This window comes from Epinephelus lanceolatus, chromosome 6, assembly GCF_041903045.1.
Source record: "Epinephelus lanceolatus isolate andai-2023 chromosome 6, ASM4190304v1, whole genome shotgun sequence".
In the NCBI taxonomy this organism is placed as follows: Eukaryota; Metazoa; Chordata; class Actinopteri; order Perciformes; family Serranidae; genus Epinephelus; species Epinephelus lanceolatus.
The window spans coordinates 37,394,122-37,412,294 of NC_135739.1; the positions used below are offsets into that span (position 1 = coordinate 37,394,122).

The following is an 18,173-nucleotide window of genomic DNA, read 5'->3' on the forward strand; positions in this document are numbered from 1 at the left end:
AGCAAAATGAAGATTAAAGTAACCCACTCTAATATCCATATTTCTATGTAAAACCTACCTCTGCATGGGTCTGCATATATACTTACCTACAGTGCTTGAACAAGAAAAAGATGATTTGCTCAAAAGTCTGCCTTACATTTGGTTAAAACCTGTCTTGAAAAGTTCTTTAAAAGTATTAAAGTGTCTTAATACCTTTGCAGGCCCATATTTACAGAGCTTTTCTTTTCATCCAGAACACTGTAACATTTTGTAATTTCTAAAAAGACAAAAAAACAAAACAAAAAATTAATAAACATACATTTAAACGTAAATATATACGTGTTACGTAAATACTAATAAAACAAAAAATAAGAAACGGCTAGTTGGTATAGCAAAAATATGATAATTTTTTTGATCTACTGCCAAATGTATGTATTTCTTCTCATGACATTAAATAAAGAATAAACAAGCTAATGCTTTAATAATATAAGATAATTATAATACTCTGAGGATCTCACCAAAAATGTTATTTATTCTATAATCAATCATAAAAATAAGTAACCTCACTCTTTTTTTCTCTGTCCCTGAATGATTGACTCATTCTTTTTTCTGAACACACAATAGAACTCCACATTCTTCCACCACTGTGTATATGCAGTTTAATGCCTTCATATTATCCTGTATGGAAGACCATGCAGGTATGCAGAGGGAGGCCACGGCTGAATAAATGTAGCTCATATTTATACATCCGTCAAGACACACACCAACACTCTGCTGTATGTGAGCATACACACACACACACATACACACACACACACACACACGCATAGAGTCACATTCCCCAGTTTCAAGCATGCATTTCAACAGGCCTTGTGTGAGCAGGAAAGAAATGAAACCACTAAATGCGGCACGTATATCCTGTACATTTAGAACCTTTTAAACGGATTGCCTTTTTTTTTTTTTTTTTTCCGGCCGGCGCGGACCCCCAATGCTGACAGAGCCTGGCTGACTTCCCAGAACAGAACAGAACAATATCTGCCAGGTCGACCGAGGGGCCCAGCAGTCCCCACACACACACACACACACACACACAGCAGTGAACACAAACGTCTGGCCTTTAAACCGTCAGCGCTCAGGCCCTGCCTTACATAATGACAGAGAATGGAGGCATTAAGGCAATTTGTTTGATTTAAGTTGTCAAGGCGTCCTGGACCCTGCCCCTCTCAGCTGGTTTTGATACCCAGAGTCTGTGTGTGTGTGTCATAGACCTCTTGGTGTTGGAAAAACAAGAGGAATGGAGGGACTCCCACACAGACAGCAGGACAGAGAGGGGTGTCGGTGAGGTAGGTGCTGTAGTAGCATAAAATAAGGTTTATGAGGTCCAGGGAGAGTGAGCAGTGACAAGGCAGGAGCAGAAGTGTGTAAGGAAGGAAGAGGTGGAGGAGGGGAGGAGGAAGAGCTGAAGTTGAACCTGAGAGAGCTGAGATTACATTACGTCTTCTGCTGGACAGGAGATCTGTGAGTGTGTGTTCATCAGGAGCCAATGTGTTCCATTAGCTGGCTGCACCCATCTTGACCTGAACAACCCCAGTGTGACGCTTTTACATTTAATTTGAAGACTTCCATTAAGAAGAGGAGGAAATGCTGGCCATGCTTTTTATACTTGAAGAAAAAAAAATCCTAAAACAAAGCTTTTTTTTTGCACCTTACCGTCTACAGGAAATATATACCCCTTTTTTAATTTGATGAAACCCTTATTTTTTATTTAACAAGAGGAGCTAAGTCTGTCAAATAGTGTCTAAACCCAAATCCAAACATTTTATTTTAATATAATCAAAAAAATGACAAAATATTTGTTTAAATTGTGAGCTGTCTGATCAAAAAACAAGTAAAGAAGATTACAAATGTTACCTGATATTTGGTGCCAACTTTCTTTATTTGACTTGTACAGTACTCAGTGATGTGAATAATATTGTATAGTGTAGTAGCCATAGTCATACATTTAAATGTGTGACCAAGTGGAAAATGCTGAAGAGACTGAAAATAATGTCAGATGACACCTCAGCTGTGTGGAGCAATGAGGAAACAGTAACGTTCCATTCATCAGTATATTAAACAAATAAATGCAGTATTTATATCACATTTTCTACATTGTTTTTCACCATTAAGGTTTGTCTTAAGCTCTTTGCATGTCATTATGTTGTGCGTGCTCCTTCTGCAGTGGTTTAACAAGTGCTGGAACCAGCGAATCAGTAGAGTGACTGAAACTTTTAGCTTTACTCATTTATTTACTATGTAACCAGACATTTCCTGGGTATGGTTTTAAAAATGCTTTTGTTCTTAATTCCAAACCAAAACAAAAACCAAAATACCAAAAAAAACAAACAAAAAACCCCCGAAATACCTCAGGTTTTTGGGCTTTTGGCAGACATGGAGCACGGACACAACGTGTCACCTAGGCAGGGTGAAGGGGGGTGTTTGTTTTTTTTTCTTTCATTTTAAGATTACTTTTCAGGCATTTTTGCCTTTATTGACAAGGTGGGAGAGAGAAGGGGATTACATGCAGCAAAAGGCTGGGGGTCAGAATTGAACTTGGGCCGCTGCAAAGGACTCAACCTTTATGGGATGCACATTCTACCAGTTGAGGTAGAGGCTGGAAAGTTTGCAGAGGTGTGTGTAGAGAAAAAAAAAGATAGACCAGTTGCATTAAAAATAAAAGCATTGAGCAGCATGGGTACCCGTGCTGGCAAGCACAGTTTGAAACTGTTAGGTCAATAATTAGACTTCCCTCTGACATCTTCATACAGCATCTTCTCAGTAAATGATAGTGTGTCTTTGTCGATTTCTTCAACTGGTCCATTTTTAGGCTTTAGGTTGTTGTGATTTTAGATTGGTGTTTATTATATAGATATTGCTACTGCTGTGTGCACCCCTTGTGTTTGCTGTGGAATCATAATGTAACACAAAGTATATGTTATGCATAAAGTGTCCCCTGACTTTCTGTTGTAAATGATGTAAATGAAAATGCCAGAATGCAAAGTAAAAGTGTGAGTGGAGCGTCACAGGTAATTACACCGAGCTGTGGAGTGTAATTGAACCTGATCAAACCTGCTCACTCTGTGTGTGTGAGTGTGTAAGTGTGTGAGCGTGTGTGAGTGGAATAGAGGCCCAGTGTTCTTCGGTCTCAGCTTTAAATAAGGGGTCTTTATCTGGCCATGTGTACAGCGCCGGTGTGGAAGCACTAAAGGGCCAAAGCGTTTCCTCCATACAGACGTGGCTCATGCCGCTCGCTCCAGGTGTGGTGACCACTAACCAGCATGGCTTTTAACCGTCATGCCTGATTTGGAGCCTGAGGCCAAGCTGGCACTCACACAAGCACACACAGTTCAAGTGCACAGTGTCACAAACTCACACAGTCGTGCATGCACACATCCATATCTAATTTAAACTTAATTTCCCCCCAAGTGTTCATTAAAATCCCCTCCCCCCCAGCCCTCAGCAACAGGCATTCTGGGAGTTGGAGTGTTTAGTTTGAGGAATGAGCTTTCTGATCAGCTCTGATGGACTCCAGAAACGACACATTCTCCAGTTACATTCCACATCATTGTTGCCTCCCCGCCTTCTTTGATGGTAGATTTTGGTGAATTTGTGTGAAATGTGCAGTGAACTTGTGCCATTTGTTAAGTTCCTCACTTTGCATCATTCTGTGTTCAGTTATACTTAAGCAATACCCTTCATTATGTATATGTTGATAAATGAAAGAGTATGTCTTTAATGAATTTCAAAACTTAAGATCTAACAGGCAAAACCGTATAAATCCTGGATCCTGACCGGCTGATACGACAATACTAGCACCTCTTGCACCTGGAATATGGCTGACCTGATAAGTGGCAGCTTTTCAGTGCAAATTCAGCAAGCCAGATTTAAAGGATTTTAGTACACTTTGAGTGAATCAAACCTCTTAAGACAACAGCCATTTGTGATGTGTTGCGTATGATTTCAGTGAAACTAGGCTAATCATTAAAATAATACAACATTTTATTTTTTATATATATATTTATTTATTTATTTTTTACATGGCTAAGACCATGCATACATTCTGTGTACAGGCCTAATAAGTAACTATACACACTGTGCAGAAATGCAGGGCCTGACTGGACTGCGGTTATATTTATTTTTTCCTGTTCTGGGATTTCACCAGGTCAAGACTTGAGACTTGAATTTTTTTACTTTAAGTTTTGAACAGTCAAAGTCAAGTCTTGAGTCCTCATTGTTGTTACTTAACTACAAACAGAGACAAGTCCAAAGTCACTATTTTCTATATTCTACATCAAATAGTATGAATTTTTCACAGATTTGCATAGAGGAAATTTTTCTATCAACGTCCCTAAATAATTTCTCCATCTGTTTTTTCCCCTCTCTCTCTTCTTTAGATCTCCTTCGAGTTGGCTGAGTACACCGCTAATGTGGATGGCGTTGGTACGCTTCGTCTCCTGGATGCCATAAAGACATGCGGTCTGACCAACAGCGTAAAATTCTACCAGGCCTCTACCAGTGAGCTGTACGGCAAAGTTCAGGAGATCCCCCAGAAAGAAACCACGCCCTTCTACCCTCGCTCACCTTATGGTAATACATGTGGAAACACACACACACACACACTCACTAGGATTATGTAACATTTTCTACATTGCACCATTCATCAAACCATTGCGTATGGCCATGTAAGGGCATACAAACACAGATTGCTTGATACCTCCACAGCACTTTTTTCTTGTGAATCTTTGTGTGTGTGTGTGTGTGTGTGTGTGTGTGTGTGTGTGTAGGTGTGTGTGTGTATGTGTATGTGTAGGTGTGTGTGTGTGTATGTGTAGGTGTGTGTAAGTGAATAGAGGGGGGCTTCAGTGCTCAAGCAGCGTTTGAGCTCTCCACACACCCTGAGGCCAAAACGTCTGAGTGAAGACTGGAGTGGCTCTCACTTTAACAAAGACACCTTTATATCCACAGCACTCAGCACTCACTTTCAACACACACACACACACACACACACGCAGGCAGGCTGTACACGTGTGTGAGCGATAGGGTTTCATGTTCTCTGTTGTCTAAATGCTCTCCTCACTGACACTTTCCCCATCTGTCAGCACTCAATCTGAAGCTGCATGGGAGGCGCATACCATCATGAGGAGGGCTGCTCCTCTATTAATTAGACTTAGGATAGGGGGAGGCAGGGGTTGCCATGGCGACCTCCCTTCACCTCCAGTGTACATCCTGACCTACGGCTTAATCAGTGGGCACCTCCCTTTGCTTGCTCTGGTATTCCCCTCGTTGCAGAGGGAGGGAGGAGGAGGATGGTGAGAGGAAGAGAGGGGAGAACTTTTTGTACAAGCCTGCTTTTGGTCAGTCAGCAGGAGTCTGTGGTTCACGTTCCTGACGTTGAAATATGATCTGCGGTACTGCTGTGTTCAAATATGACATGTAGTGTAGTTACAACACAGAGTCTTTCTCTCTGTTCTTCCTGCAGCTTTGAGAAGAAATATCAGTGTTTCTCTCTGCTCACATTGTCATAAGATTTAACTGTGCTTATGGCTGCATCAACGTTTTATTTACTGATGGGGTGAATAAAAGCATCATGTCAGAGAGACGAGTCGATTGTGGATCTGAGAGGACTGTTAGGTTTTGTGTGAAGTCATACCGCTTCACCTCTCTGGTACTAATATGCATCTGGCACCCTGTTTCCTCTGCTCCTGTCTTTCTCCACCTCTCCTCACAGGTGCCGCAAAGCTCTATGCTTACTGGATCGTGGTGAACTTTCGAGAGGCCTACAACATGTTCTCTGTCAACGGGATCCTCTTTAACCACGAGAGCCCTAGGAGAGGTGAGCACGACACGCATCCTGCTGTTCTGTGTCACCACAAAACTGCAGTTGGTTTTTGTCCTTATGTGGAAATGAGGTTGCATCTGATAGTAATAATGGAGAAGAGAAGAAAAGAAAATATGCCACTCAAAGAGCTTTTTGATTCAAGATGAAAAATATTTTTTTATTAAAGTTTTCCTGTCTGCCACCTTTTGTTTAGAAGGATCAGGCAGGAGTTGGAAAAGAGTCGCATTACTTCATTTAGATTACACGTTGCACACAAAATATAACTTATGATACAACTGTATGGTGATATTTGGTACAACAGTGAGACCTCAAGTGTGATACTGCTTAAATAATTCCACTTACAAATAGACTGTGAAACTAAAAATTTAACAAAAAAAGCTTTTTTTTTTCTCAGCAAAAATATGCTTGTATCCATAAAAGGACATTAAAATTTTTTTTCAATATATAATTATAGTAGCAGGCACGAAAAGTACAAAAAATCTCTCAAAACTTTTTTGTCTCCAAGTTACTATTTTATTTTTTATTGCTGTACATGGAAGTACACAAATCTTCATTAGAGCACCACAAGAGTGGTGTCATTTAAGACCAAAACAAAACAAAGAACAATAGGTTCATTAGAAAAAGGCTTTTGGTGTTGTTGTTGTTGTTGTTGTTTTGTTTTGTTTTGTGTTTTAAATTCACTGTCAAGGTTATATAAATATCATGGGTTCCTGCAGGCAGGTCAAAAAGTGACAAAGCAGTGTTTGGAGTAAGTTATTGATATTTAGGTCTCCAGAAACATTGCATGCAATAGTCCATCTTACACCCTCTCTTCCTCTCTCTCTCAAACACACACATGCACATACTTTGGAGAGCAGCCTGCTGTTCAGTCTTAACAGTCTCTGTCCATGTCTCAGTCCTCAGTCCTGACAATTGTGATATTGTAATGCATAAAGTTGGCACTTTAAAGCACCACCTGACAATTAAACATGAACAAAAGCAGGGTACAGGGTTGGTTTGAATTTGTCATAACTGAACATTGTTTCATGTAAACAGTAATCTTAGTAATCATGTGAATGATACTGAATGTAAATTATTACCTCAGCTGTTGTGGTTTTTATTAGAAGACCTGTTGATGAACTATTTTGCCAGTTAGAAATGAATAGATCATGTCATGCAGGGCAGCAGTTTTTGTATAGTAAAAATTACGCTGTGAAAAAATGACATCACTAAGCCTGAGCAACAGGCAGAACCCACGATAAAGCAGTAAAAACAGAAGGTATACCATTGTTGGACTGTGTAAAAGTATTCAATTACATGCTCTATATAAAGTCATATTCATTCACCGGTGGTGCCAGGTTTCTCATAACTACTTGACACACACTAACACACATTCTGACACATAGTGAGTGGGTTGTGGTCACATTTTTAATATGTGCTCTGAGCCCTGAGGATCGCAGTCGCTGGTTTAACCCGATTTACACGCCACCGCGACCCAAAATGAATACCACATGACTGCAGCTCCAGTGCTGCGCCCAGGTCAGCCGCTCAGGTGTTTATGATTTATCCCCTAATGAAGGCCCTGGCCACGACCCCAGCCAAGGTCAGGGGTCAGCCAGTAAACCCTAATGGGTTACCACAGATAGATAGGTGTGGGAACTGGTGCAGTTTACAGCCAGCTCAGCAAAGATGATGTGGTCGCCCGCGAGGTCTATGTAATGGAGAATTAGTTGACACAATCTATCTGGGAATGATGTGTGATGCAGAGGAGTGAGTGGAAAAATTGGTTGGATGACAGGAGCAGAGATGGAGATAATTAGAAAATTAGTCTAAAACAATAATAATACTTGGTTAACTGGTAAGGGTCCTTTATCAATCAAAAATGCCAAACATTCTCTGGTTCCAGCCTTTTAAATTGGAAGATCACCTGCCTTAGTGAATTAAGTATCTTTAGGTTTAGATAGCTGGTGAGACACAAAAAACATTTTTCATCTTGGGCTCTGGAAACTTTTCATGTTTTTTTGAAATCGTAAAACTTAAGGATAAATCAGTTAATTGAAAAATACGCATCAGAGCTATTAATCATGAAAACAATCATTAGTTGCAGCCCTAGAGATAAACAAACAGGCTGATTAAGTGGCCCTGTGAAACTGTGAAATCAGAGATGCTTGAATCCTTTTTCCACAAGTCCATACAATGACCTTAAAAGGGCAAAACTTTCTGCTTGCTGGATATCACGTTCTTAACTTTTTGGTCCTTGGTCAGTTCTTTCTCATCTCCCTGTCTGATTCTTCTTCTATCTTTCCATTCTTTGTACACACTCCTCTCCTATTTCTTCCTCTCTCCTGCTTCATTCCATGTCTTCATCCTCCTTTTTCCACAGTCAGCATTTCTGCAGCGGGCCATTGGGTTTGCTCCCGCCACTTCTATTCTCAGAGTTACGGCTGTTGTTGCTCATAAAGCAGGAACGCGGTGCTGTGATGTGGCCAGATGTCCCACTGCTGCCTTGCACAACCCGGTGTGGCGCTTGTGTTGGCTGGTTTGGACAGTGTTTACCCAGGCCCCCTGGGCCCGCCATGACCCGACCGCTGCCACACTGAGGGGGCGTTTGGCCATGCACTCCGTCACCCACAGTAGGGCTTTGGAGGGGAGGAGTTGATGCTTTGTGTTCCTAAAATGCCCTCATGGCATGGCACATTTTGTCATTGTTGGAGTGTAAGATTTTACTATAAATTACACAGTGTGAGATACATGACTACTGCACTGATACTGTATAGAGAGAATACTGAGGCAACGTTGCTTTTATGAATGTTTTCACATATTTGATGCCATGAGTATGTTTTATGTTCAAACCAGAAGAATTACAAACTCACGTATACTAAAACTGCAGACATACACACTAAAATGTCTACTTTTGAGTTGGAATGCTTTTTTTAACATATGTACTTCCGTAACCTTCAAAATTGTTGAAGTTGATAGTGTTCTCTTAGTCACAAACTCAATTGAAGTGACCATTTTTATTACACCTTGCAGCATTTTTGGTACAAAGTGTAACATCTCTGCATTTTAGTAAATAGATGTAGATGGACCAACATCACTTTATTTTATATTAACCTTCAAAACAGTACATGAACATTACTGTACATACAGTATGTACTATATATTTTTAGTGTATCGTGTCGGATTGGGACACAATTCTTGGGGGAAAAAAATCAGCTGATGAACAAATATATAAGTAATGACAATGGAAGACAATGACAAATGCTTACCGAGGGGAAAAATAAAACTTGCACCAACAGAAACTGGAAAAGTCTCAACAGTAAAAGCTACACCCAAAACACTAAAATATATCAAATAAAAATCAATAAATTCGCACTGCTGGCTGCTCTCTTTGATTCCCAAGTGATTTGGGGAAATTACTCACCAAAACAATGACATCACTTAAGAAGCTAGTGAAACATATTGCAGATCACCAGAGCCAGAGGAATTTTCATCTCTCCTCTGTTCCCAGCCACACCCTGAACATCTCTGTTCTGTATTTTTGTCCCTAAGTGTGTTAACGCTCTCGTGGTAGGCGAGATAAAGGTTTATTTATTACCTGTATGTTGCCCCTCTTGTCCTTTTACGCACACTTGTGCGTCTGGCAAATTAGTCACTAATGAGGGAGGAAGTGCACAATGTCGGTGTCAGTGGCCCTGACATCACTTCTCTCCTGCCTCCCCTCCCACACACAGGAAAAGCTGTGATGTCATTGTCCCCGGGTGCCAGTGGCTGTGTGTGCCTGATTCTGAGAAACAAATAGATGTTTGCCGTTATGAGGGAGTTTTTCCCTTCAACAACAAACTCACTGAGTCTTGCTCTAGCTGCGTTTGCCAAAGTGACCTACCAGTGGCCAATCATGTCCATAGTGCAGTGTGGCGTGTTGTGGTGTGTCACATAGGATGGTTCTGATGGCTGCTGGGAATGGCTGGAGGGGGGAAAGTGAGGCTCAACACCAGTTTCCCCTCTGACTTACTGTCCCTCTGTAGGATTCAACAAGGAGCTCTGTCTCTCACAGTGCCCAGGATGACTTAATCCCAGCAGTAATGCACTTCTAGTTTCTCTTACAGTTCTCATAAACACCTGACTGTTCAGCAAATAATCAGCTGATGTCCATTGTTCCACAGCAAAAGGTCGTAATCGGACAGTCGGGGAGAAAAAATATCCCGGTGGAAATCCAGCATGAAGCAAAGCAAACAGAAGCCTGCATCTGCTGGCCAGTTCACACCACAGCTAGCTCCTTTCTGGTTAACTTACTTGTTAGCCATAACAAACAGCCCTCACGCTGACACTGAAGAGGGGGTTTAGCATTAGCAGGGGTGCTAAATAGACTCCATATTGCTTTGACATATGAGACGGTGCAGTACTTACACTCTCTATTGAAAAGTGATCAGAGTGAAACCTGTGTAAATAACCAGTTCATGTATTTATTTGGTCGTCATATTCAACAAACATACAGCACCTCAGATTCCCCCAAAATCTAATTTTGACAATATAAGACAAACCCAAGTTTAATTTATAGTTATTAGCAGTGTGTTGATCTAAGTCGGTACAGTAAATCAGCACAGTAATATGTTTTGTGTGAGTATCCTCCGTTGCTGCTACTGACCAGCTCCAGTTGTAGGCTAATCCCCTGGTTTATTTGGGGAAGTCCCATCCATCTCTCCACCCTGAGAGCTCTGTGGTTCACGCTTGGCAGTATAGAATAATATACTGTTATGTTAGGAGAGAAGACCGGTTAGCATTGGGGAAGTTAGAATAGCACTGCCAAAGTCAATGCTGCCCCCTCAAATACTCACACATACAGCCACTGAGCCGCTACACGCCTTGGCTTCATCTTTCTGCTTTCGTTGAGGTTGAGCCCAAAAGGTCAGATCGTATGATAGATTTGTAAGAGGATATGTTTTCCATTTATTGGAGAGGTTATTTTGTAAGGAAATCTTCAAATAGGAATGACTCGGTCAGGGGGGCGTCGAGGGGATTTGGAATTATCTCGTAAGAAGGAACTTGGCATGAAGCAAGAACTTCTTGTTTTTGGTCTTTAGTTTCGTCGAATGTTGATGAGAAAAGGCTGAGCGATAGCAGTCTAAACATCAGCTGAACTGTGGCCAGCTGAAGAGCGTAGTCTGGTGCCCCGAAGCACTGCTGTCGACAGATGCTCCCCTCCCTCCATGCTTTCCACCACCTTGTGTCACATTGCCAAAAAAGGTGCTTCCCTCCGCCTCAGCCTACCGTGGTTTCAGACAAGTCACGTGGTCATTAAGGTTTCTACCTTCACTCATCCCTATTGCCACCCTTAAATCTGTGTTTGTTGTCCTAGATCACCATGGTATCCAAGAATCTTGTTGACTGAGTGTTCGCTTTGAGCCGTGCTAATTGCACCACCAGTTGAGGGCTCCCCGTCGCCTCTACAAAGCTTCGCCAGTTCCTCTCAGAGGACACTCGAGCCCTAAGATAACGTTCTAAGGTCATTTTATGTAGTCAAACTACGGGATGCTGCCAGATACAATTACATCATTGTTTTCAATACTGGGGTGAAACACTTTGTCTCATTTGCTCTCGGTTCTGCAATGTGGAGGTGGTGCTGTCAGTGTTCAAGCACAAGAAAAACATGTATGATCTACTCCTGACTCTTTCTCCACACCCTCCCTTTCTTTCCCCACACCTTTGCACACCCTGTGCCGTCTATCCATTTAGTTGCATCACACCCAATTTTTTTTTAAAAAGTGACTTTCTTAGTCATTGTCTTCACAACCCTCCAGCCCCATTCCAACCCTCCTCACATCACATTTCTTTCCCTCTGCACCCTCTCTGTCAGTTGAGTCAGCTCAGAATGAGTGCAGCAGTCTGTCAGGTGTGAATAGATGCTGTGTTGGCGGAGCTGAGCGCATGACCTCTTTTGGATGTAATGCAAATATTCTCCCTTCATCAAGTCTCCAGAGATCAGTCAGAATGTGAATTGTGCAATAACGGTGATGGCAGACACTGACAGGTCTTTGGCCTGGGAGGAATTTGGCCAATCACCAACTAAGGGAAGATTACTCCTGCAGAATCACTCAGTGCTCCTGCAAGTCAGGTATTTTGTTCATATGTTAGTGCAGATAAAGGAGATAGGTATGAGATGAGTGCGCATTTATTTTGATGTAAACAGGGCTTCAGGGTTGACCTAAATCCTGAAACGTATGGGAGTGGAGGTTGAAATTAAGGGTTGCGTTTTCCACTTCAAGTCTACCACAAAGCCTTTTACTCCCCTAGGCCATTGGTCAAAGACAGAGTGGGATTATGGGATTTGCAGTTCTGGTTGAATTCCAAAACAGGTGTGTAAATCCTGTGTTGAGGTAACCTAAGGGTCTCTGTTATAGCTATGTGGCAATCAAAATTAAGTCTTGGCTATTTTTTCTTTACCAGCTTCAGAATGTGGCCAGTTCAGACAAGCTCACGAAAGAAATGACTCAACTTTCAAATATCTGGAAAATACTTGGAATGAGTCTTTGTATTTAACTTTTTTAAGAAAGTAGGCGATCCACTGTCCTATTTTTGGAATGTGGCTCATTGAAGCAGTCTGGGTTACCAAGTCATTCCACATTTTTATTAAGAAAAGGGAGAACTTAGTAACATCCTGCAAATTACCCGGCAGCTGATTTCTGTCGTGATGAGAAACACACGCCAGGTCTAAAGTTAGAAGAGGAGACTTGGCTTAAGAAGGAAGTAGATTTTTTTACCTGTGCAAATGTAACATAAAAGATTAACTTGATAAATGTTCAACATGATTCAAGACTTGAATTTACACCATTTTTCAGTTTTTTCCAGAGCTAACGCGCCATTGGCCTGAGCCATGACCACACAAAATAAATGTTACAGAAGAGTGATTTGAATAAATCACACTGTGGTTGAATCTCAATTAGTAAATGCACATAAATACACTCGCAGACAGTTATATAGATGAGTGTGAGTCAGAAATCTTGAGGTCTGAGTGCATACAGAAAGGGCTGGGCTGTCACACAGTTTGAAGACAGACTTCATAAGTCACCTTTCTTTAGCAGCATGGTTCTAACAACAGAATCTGTTGAGTAACCGAGGCCAGTCAAGCCAAAATCCCCTCAAACCCACAGTCCCCTCCCTGACTCCCCCACACCCGAGCCCCCAGCTGACAGCTCCCGTCCCCATCCTGTCTGGGCCCACATGGCCTGGCTCTGGATGGGAGACATCTCCGCACAATTCTCATTGCCCTCCTCCTCCTTTTTTCTCTCCACGCTTTAGCCCAGCTATGCGAATGCAGCCCGTGTTTTACGCTTTTCCTGTCACTTCTCTGGCCAAAAAATGAAAAGGAATGATGGAAAAAAAGAAAAGAACTGGTTAAGTGAGAATGAGAGAGAGAGAAAGAGATTGAGTGTCCATTTCTGGCATGGGTTTTGCTGTCTGCTCAGTTTTCACGGCCCGTGGTTTTATTAGACTTTCCGCCGGGCCGCGGGCAAGGTTAAACGGCCACCGCTGCCCCGTTTGGGCTCGAAACCTCCTCTTAGCCCCCTCCGGCTCCCCTTGCCTGCCTCCACCCCTCCCCCTGGCTGTCCTGCGGTGCTGCTGCCAGTAAAGGAAACACATTAACACCCGGGCCAGTAACAGAGCAGGCTTTGTCCACAGCCAGGCAGGCCGGTCCATTAGGCCCACGCTCTGGTCCACACCACACCAATTAGAGCAGGCAGGGAGCAGAGCCACTCCAAACAGAGGTGTGAGCTTTACAAGGAGACTACAGGTGTGCTTGGGGGGAAATAATGGACTTTATTACTGATTGGGTGTACTGTGCTACACTGTATCCCTCTGCCACCTTTTTAAGAGCCAACACGGCGCTGCAGAGTTTTGACAACCTGTGTTTAACCTGCAAACTTGAGTTTCCCTTGGATCTTGGATCAAATCAAGCCCTTGCTTTCCAATTTACTGTAGTTACCAATCCGGGCTCTTGTTACATTGCCTCACCCCACTGGGTCCTAATATACAAAATACCGCACAGAGCTACAACTTATGAAAAGGTAATTATTCATGTACTCTATTGATTATTTTTTGATAAAAATTTGTAACTACAAATGTTAAAATCAAAAATGGAAGTTGACCCTCACAAGTTTCAGTGACATGAATTGGCATGCTTATCAGATCAACAGTTGAAAACGCCTAAATCTTTAATTTACAATGACATAGAATAGAAAAGCACATGGAAACAATAGGAACAAAAACAGTATTAAACAAAAATTTGAGTGTGTGCAAATTGTGCACACATTGCAGCCTTTAAGATGCATAAGTATTTCAAAGCACTAATGTTATGCATTTAGAGGTGGTGACATTTTGATATTTTTGCAATGTAAGTTTCTTGCCTTTTATTGTATTTTTTGTTAGCCTTGTTGACAGACAGCTGGCAAGCCGTGTTAACATTCGGAAACATAGTGCCCACTGCCCACCCATCGGTCTTTACTGGTTAGCTAACATTAGCCTTTGCTGCTTTGCACTGTGCGCCACCCAGGTCGAGTGGGAGCTAGCTAGCAGCTCCTCTCATTCACAATTACTGCTGGTAACGCTGTCTCAGTGGTGGGACAACGTTGCTGCCTAAACATGGTGGCCACCCTTTGGTCTCCGCTAGGTAACTCCGCTATTTAAGCAGCTTAATTTTGAGATGCAAAACCACTTTAGCATTGTTAACTATGTTAGCACCACTAGTCGTGCTGAAACTGCTAACGGTGATAAAAGCGATAACATAGTTATCAATGCTTAAGGGGAATTGCAGCTCAATGCTTCTTTTTCACTGGAGCGACCTTGGGGAGGAGACCAGAGGGTGGGCACACTGTGGCCACAGCAACGCTGTTTGGTCGGGACAGCATTGGGACAGAAGAGCGGAAGAGCCCTGGTTTCCGGTGCTAGGCTGTTTGTAGTCCACATGATATTGATCAATCACGTTTGAGCCGGCTGCAGTTGTTGCCAGGTTAAACGCTCCGTGCGGTGAACTAACGAGGTGGAACATAATTGGCGTCATTGCAAACTCTGAATCCATCGCGATGTTTCAGCATATTTACTTATATATAAACGGAAGTTGGAAACGGAAATTCGCCTTCTCCGCCCAAATCAAACCAGAATGCCAAAAAATTGGGGGTCTGCCCCCAGAGGCTGTATCGCCGTCTGCTGGAAGTCAGACACCGAATGGGTTCTGATGGGTTCCGAGAATGGATGCCCTCAGATTAGTAACACAGGCTCTCTATTATAAAGGCCCAGCTAAGTTAACCCTGGTGACATCACAAGAGGTTGTTTTCTCAGACTTGAGAAAGTTCCTTCTGGAGCCACAGAAAACATTATACAGCTGTCTCTGGCTGAGTAGCATTCCCCACGACTAGGTAACTGTTGTTTGTATGTAAAATCTGTGGAGTTCCCCTTTTAAATAGTTGTCAATTAAGTTTCTGTCCATTGACCAATTGCTTAATCATTTGAGCACCAGATTTATGACGTGAGAATGTTCATGTGTATGTAGCTGTATGGCAAACATCCCTCATCCTGTGATAAGCCTTTAGCTGATATGGTTGAGAGCAAAGCTGACAATCATGCATGTGTCAGATGAATAAATGTAGCAGGAGCAGTGGTACCTGCCAGAACAGATGACCTGCCATGCTGGAGAATGGCCCCGGGGCCAGATGAGACGATCATGCAAAGACAGGACAGGTCTGACAGTGAAGGGGATTTCCATCCACAATTTATCTACGCTCTGTAGGCACATGCTATTTCCTAATAAACGTGTCAATGATATTGATTCACAGAATTCTTAGTAATAGAAGGATTTGGATTTCATAGATTTTTGTTGATTTTTTTATAATCCAGAGGAAGTCTGAAGACTGCACAGAGCCTCATTTAAACTCCAGCTCAACATGGCGACAGAGCAGCGTTGACATGGGGGCCATGTGACCTGCTACCAACACACAACATGCTGTATTTTCTCAAATACGTGTGTCTAACCTTCTCTGGTCTGTTTCTGCTCAGCCTGCCCAGAGCTGTCGCTTTTCTATGAAATAATTACTACAAATTTGGTGCATTCGCATGATTGGGTTCATGGGATTTTCCTGTGTCTAAATGGAGGCTCTGCTCCGTGTCAGGGCAACAGTGATACAGTGTCGAGACAGAGCCGCGGCATTATGGACTGGATGGGCGCAGAGCTAAAAGGCAACATTCATCTCAGACATGATGAGTTTAAAAAACAGCATGGAGGAGCTCTTAAGGGGTCTTGAAAAAGGTTCACTCAAGGTTGTGGGAGATTTATGTACAGCAGAGATGTTGTGCAGGCTAAAAATAGCCAACTCTTTGATGCAAGCTTCAAGCTTTCCTTTGAAATAAGACTTTCACATATCCCCACATATCTGCCATTTTGGCTTTTGAACATAAGACAGAAGAGCCTAGCCAGAGTTAAACCCCTCAAGCTCTAATAAGCTGTTTCAACTAAGATGGTGGCATTATTAGACATGACACCCTAATATTTAGTGTTGATTTCCATCAGTATAATGCTGTGTTTGGGTTGGAGGACTGGCGCATTTATTCACAGGCTCTCCGCAGCATCTTTCCCCCCGCAGCAGGAACAGAGAACATGACACCGGCTCTCAGTGTCCCGCCAAAAACACCCAAAAACTTCTCTAACCCTCCTAGCAGCACAGAAATAGTCATTAGGAGCTCATTTCTTTTCCCGCAGATAATATCGCCACGTGTGTCAGCTCGGATCGAGGAGCACCACTGTGTGATCTGGCAGATGAATCGGCCTCTCGATGTGGTGATTCTGGACTGGACGTTGCACGCCGCCAGAGCCAGGGTGGTCCTGTTTGGTTGTCATTTTTCTGTGGCACTTCCCTGTTGCTTTTTATGGTGCAGACAGACTGATGTTCTGAGATTTATCTTGGCATCCAACCCAGATTTGACACTGAAACAGTGAATTAGGGAGGAAAATGAGAGAGAGGGAATCTAAAAGGATCTAGTGGCTGTAATGTGAGGTGGTAACGAATTGATTTGACTCAGGGTGGCTTTTTGCTTTGGCTAAAGAGGACTTGGAGCAGTAGTAGAGGTTTGGAAGGCTGTGTGTGTCTGTGTATGTGTGTGTGTCTGTGTCTGTGTGTGCGCGTGCGTGCGTGGTGATAGGGTTCTTTATAGAAGTTTGTTAGGGATCTCTAAACTCCATCTTCCATGTGTAGGCCTCGATTTCACTTATCTGCTTTTTGTTTTCAACTATCTGTGTTTGTATGTGTTGGACTGAGTTGAACCTCTGTAATATTTATATCCCATGTAAACTGTTATTGAATTCAAAAGATGCCAACAAAGCGTTTTTAATGTATGTGTTTTAGGTTCAAACTTTGTGACGCGTAAGATCAGCCGTTCTGTGGCAAAGATTCACCTTGGCCAACTGGAGAGCTTCAGCCTGGGCAACCTGGACTCCAAGAGGGACTGGGGCCATGCCAAAGACTACGTGGAGGTAAAACACACACACAACCATAACCACACACAAGCCCAGAGAAATAGACACATACTGTGCGTGCACTGCTTCAGAGTTGAGCAGGGTTCAGATGTGCACATAGCATTAACAGGGCATGTTTTCCCAGATCATTTGAGGCCGCAATATGCGATCTGCATGAAGCCTCCTATGATTCTCTGCCAAAAGAGAAACAGAGATAGAGAAAGAGACGGGGAGCGGGAGGAGAGAGAGAGGGCCACATGCTGTGAGGCCACAGACTGCACTCTGGTTTCCCACAACTCACCCATGTCCCAGATCCCTTCAGGCCCCCATTGCCATTCCCTGAACGCCCGCAGAAGAAAGAGAGATATTAAGGGAACGCCGCGTCCTGGGGACGATGACAGAAATATGGTGTTTGTGTTAAAGTAATGGTGCCAGCAGCAAGCAGAGAAAGGAGTGGGGAGATGAAACGAACAGTGGGGTCGCCACGTCCAGAAGCAGACAGTGCTCAGTGTGTCTGAATGTGTGTTTTCCCCCCATGCATGTGTGTGCGCATAAGGAAACGCGCATTCCTATGTGTATGTGATAGGTTAAGGTTGGAACACGTGTGTGTGGCTGTCGAGATGAAAGACTCGATGGGTTGCCATGTCTGACAGCAGACCCCTCGCAGTGGGCCGTGTTGTTATTAGGAGGTGATGGCGGTGGAGGAGGTGGGGGGCGGTCTTTGAGATGGGAGTGGGGGTGAGGAGGTTATGATGGGGGAACCTCAGTTTAACTGCAGATCACAGTGTGGGGTCACTGCGTCAGAGCAGGGTGGCAGGAAAGCCGCTGTTAAGG

At 43.0% G+C, this 18,173-nt stretch overlaps 1 protein-coding gene across 1 annotated transcript in view; it reads left to right on the forward strand.

Annotated features, from left to right (window-relative positions):
- gmds (GDP-mannose 4,6-dehydratase) overlaps nucleotides 1-18,173 on the forward strand; it is a 217,894-nt gene that overhangs the window by 75,700 nt on the left and 124,021 nt on the right. Inside the window, exons 5-7 of the mRNA XM_078169035.1 lie at nucleotides 4,413-4,605; nucleotides 5,747-5,851; nucleotides 17,230-17,357. Of these exons, the coding sequence (XP_078025161.1) occupies nucleotides 4,413-4,605; nucleotides 5,747-5,851; nucleotides 17,230-17,357 (426 nt within the window). The remainder of the gene's footprint in view (nucleotides 1-4,412; nucleotides 4,606-5,746; nucleotides 5,852-17,229; nucleotides 17,358-18,173) is intronic.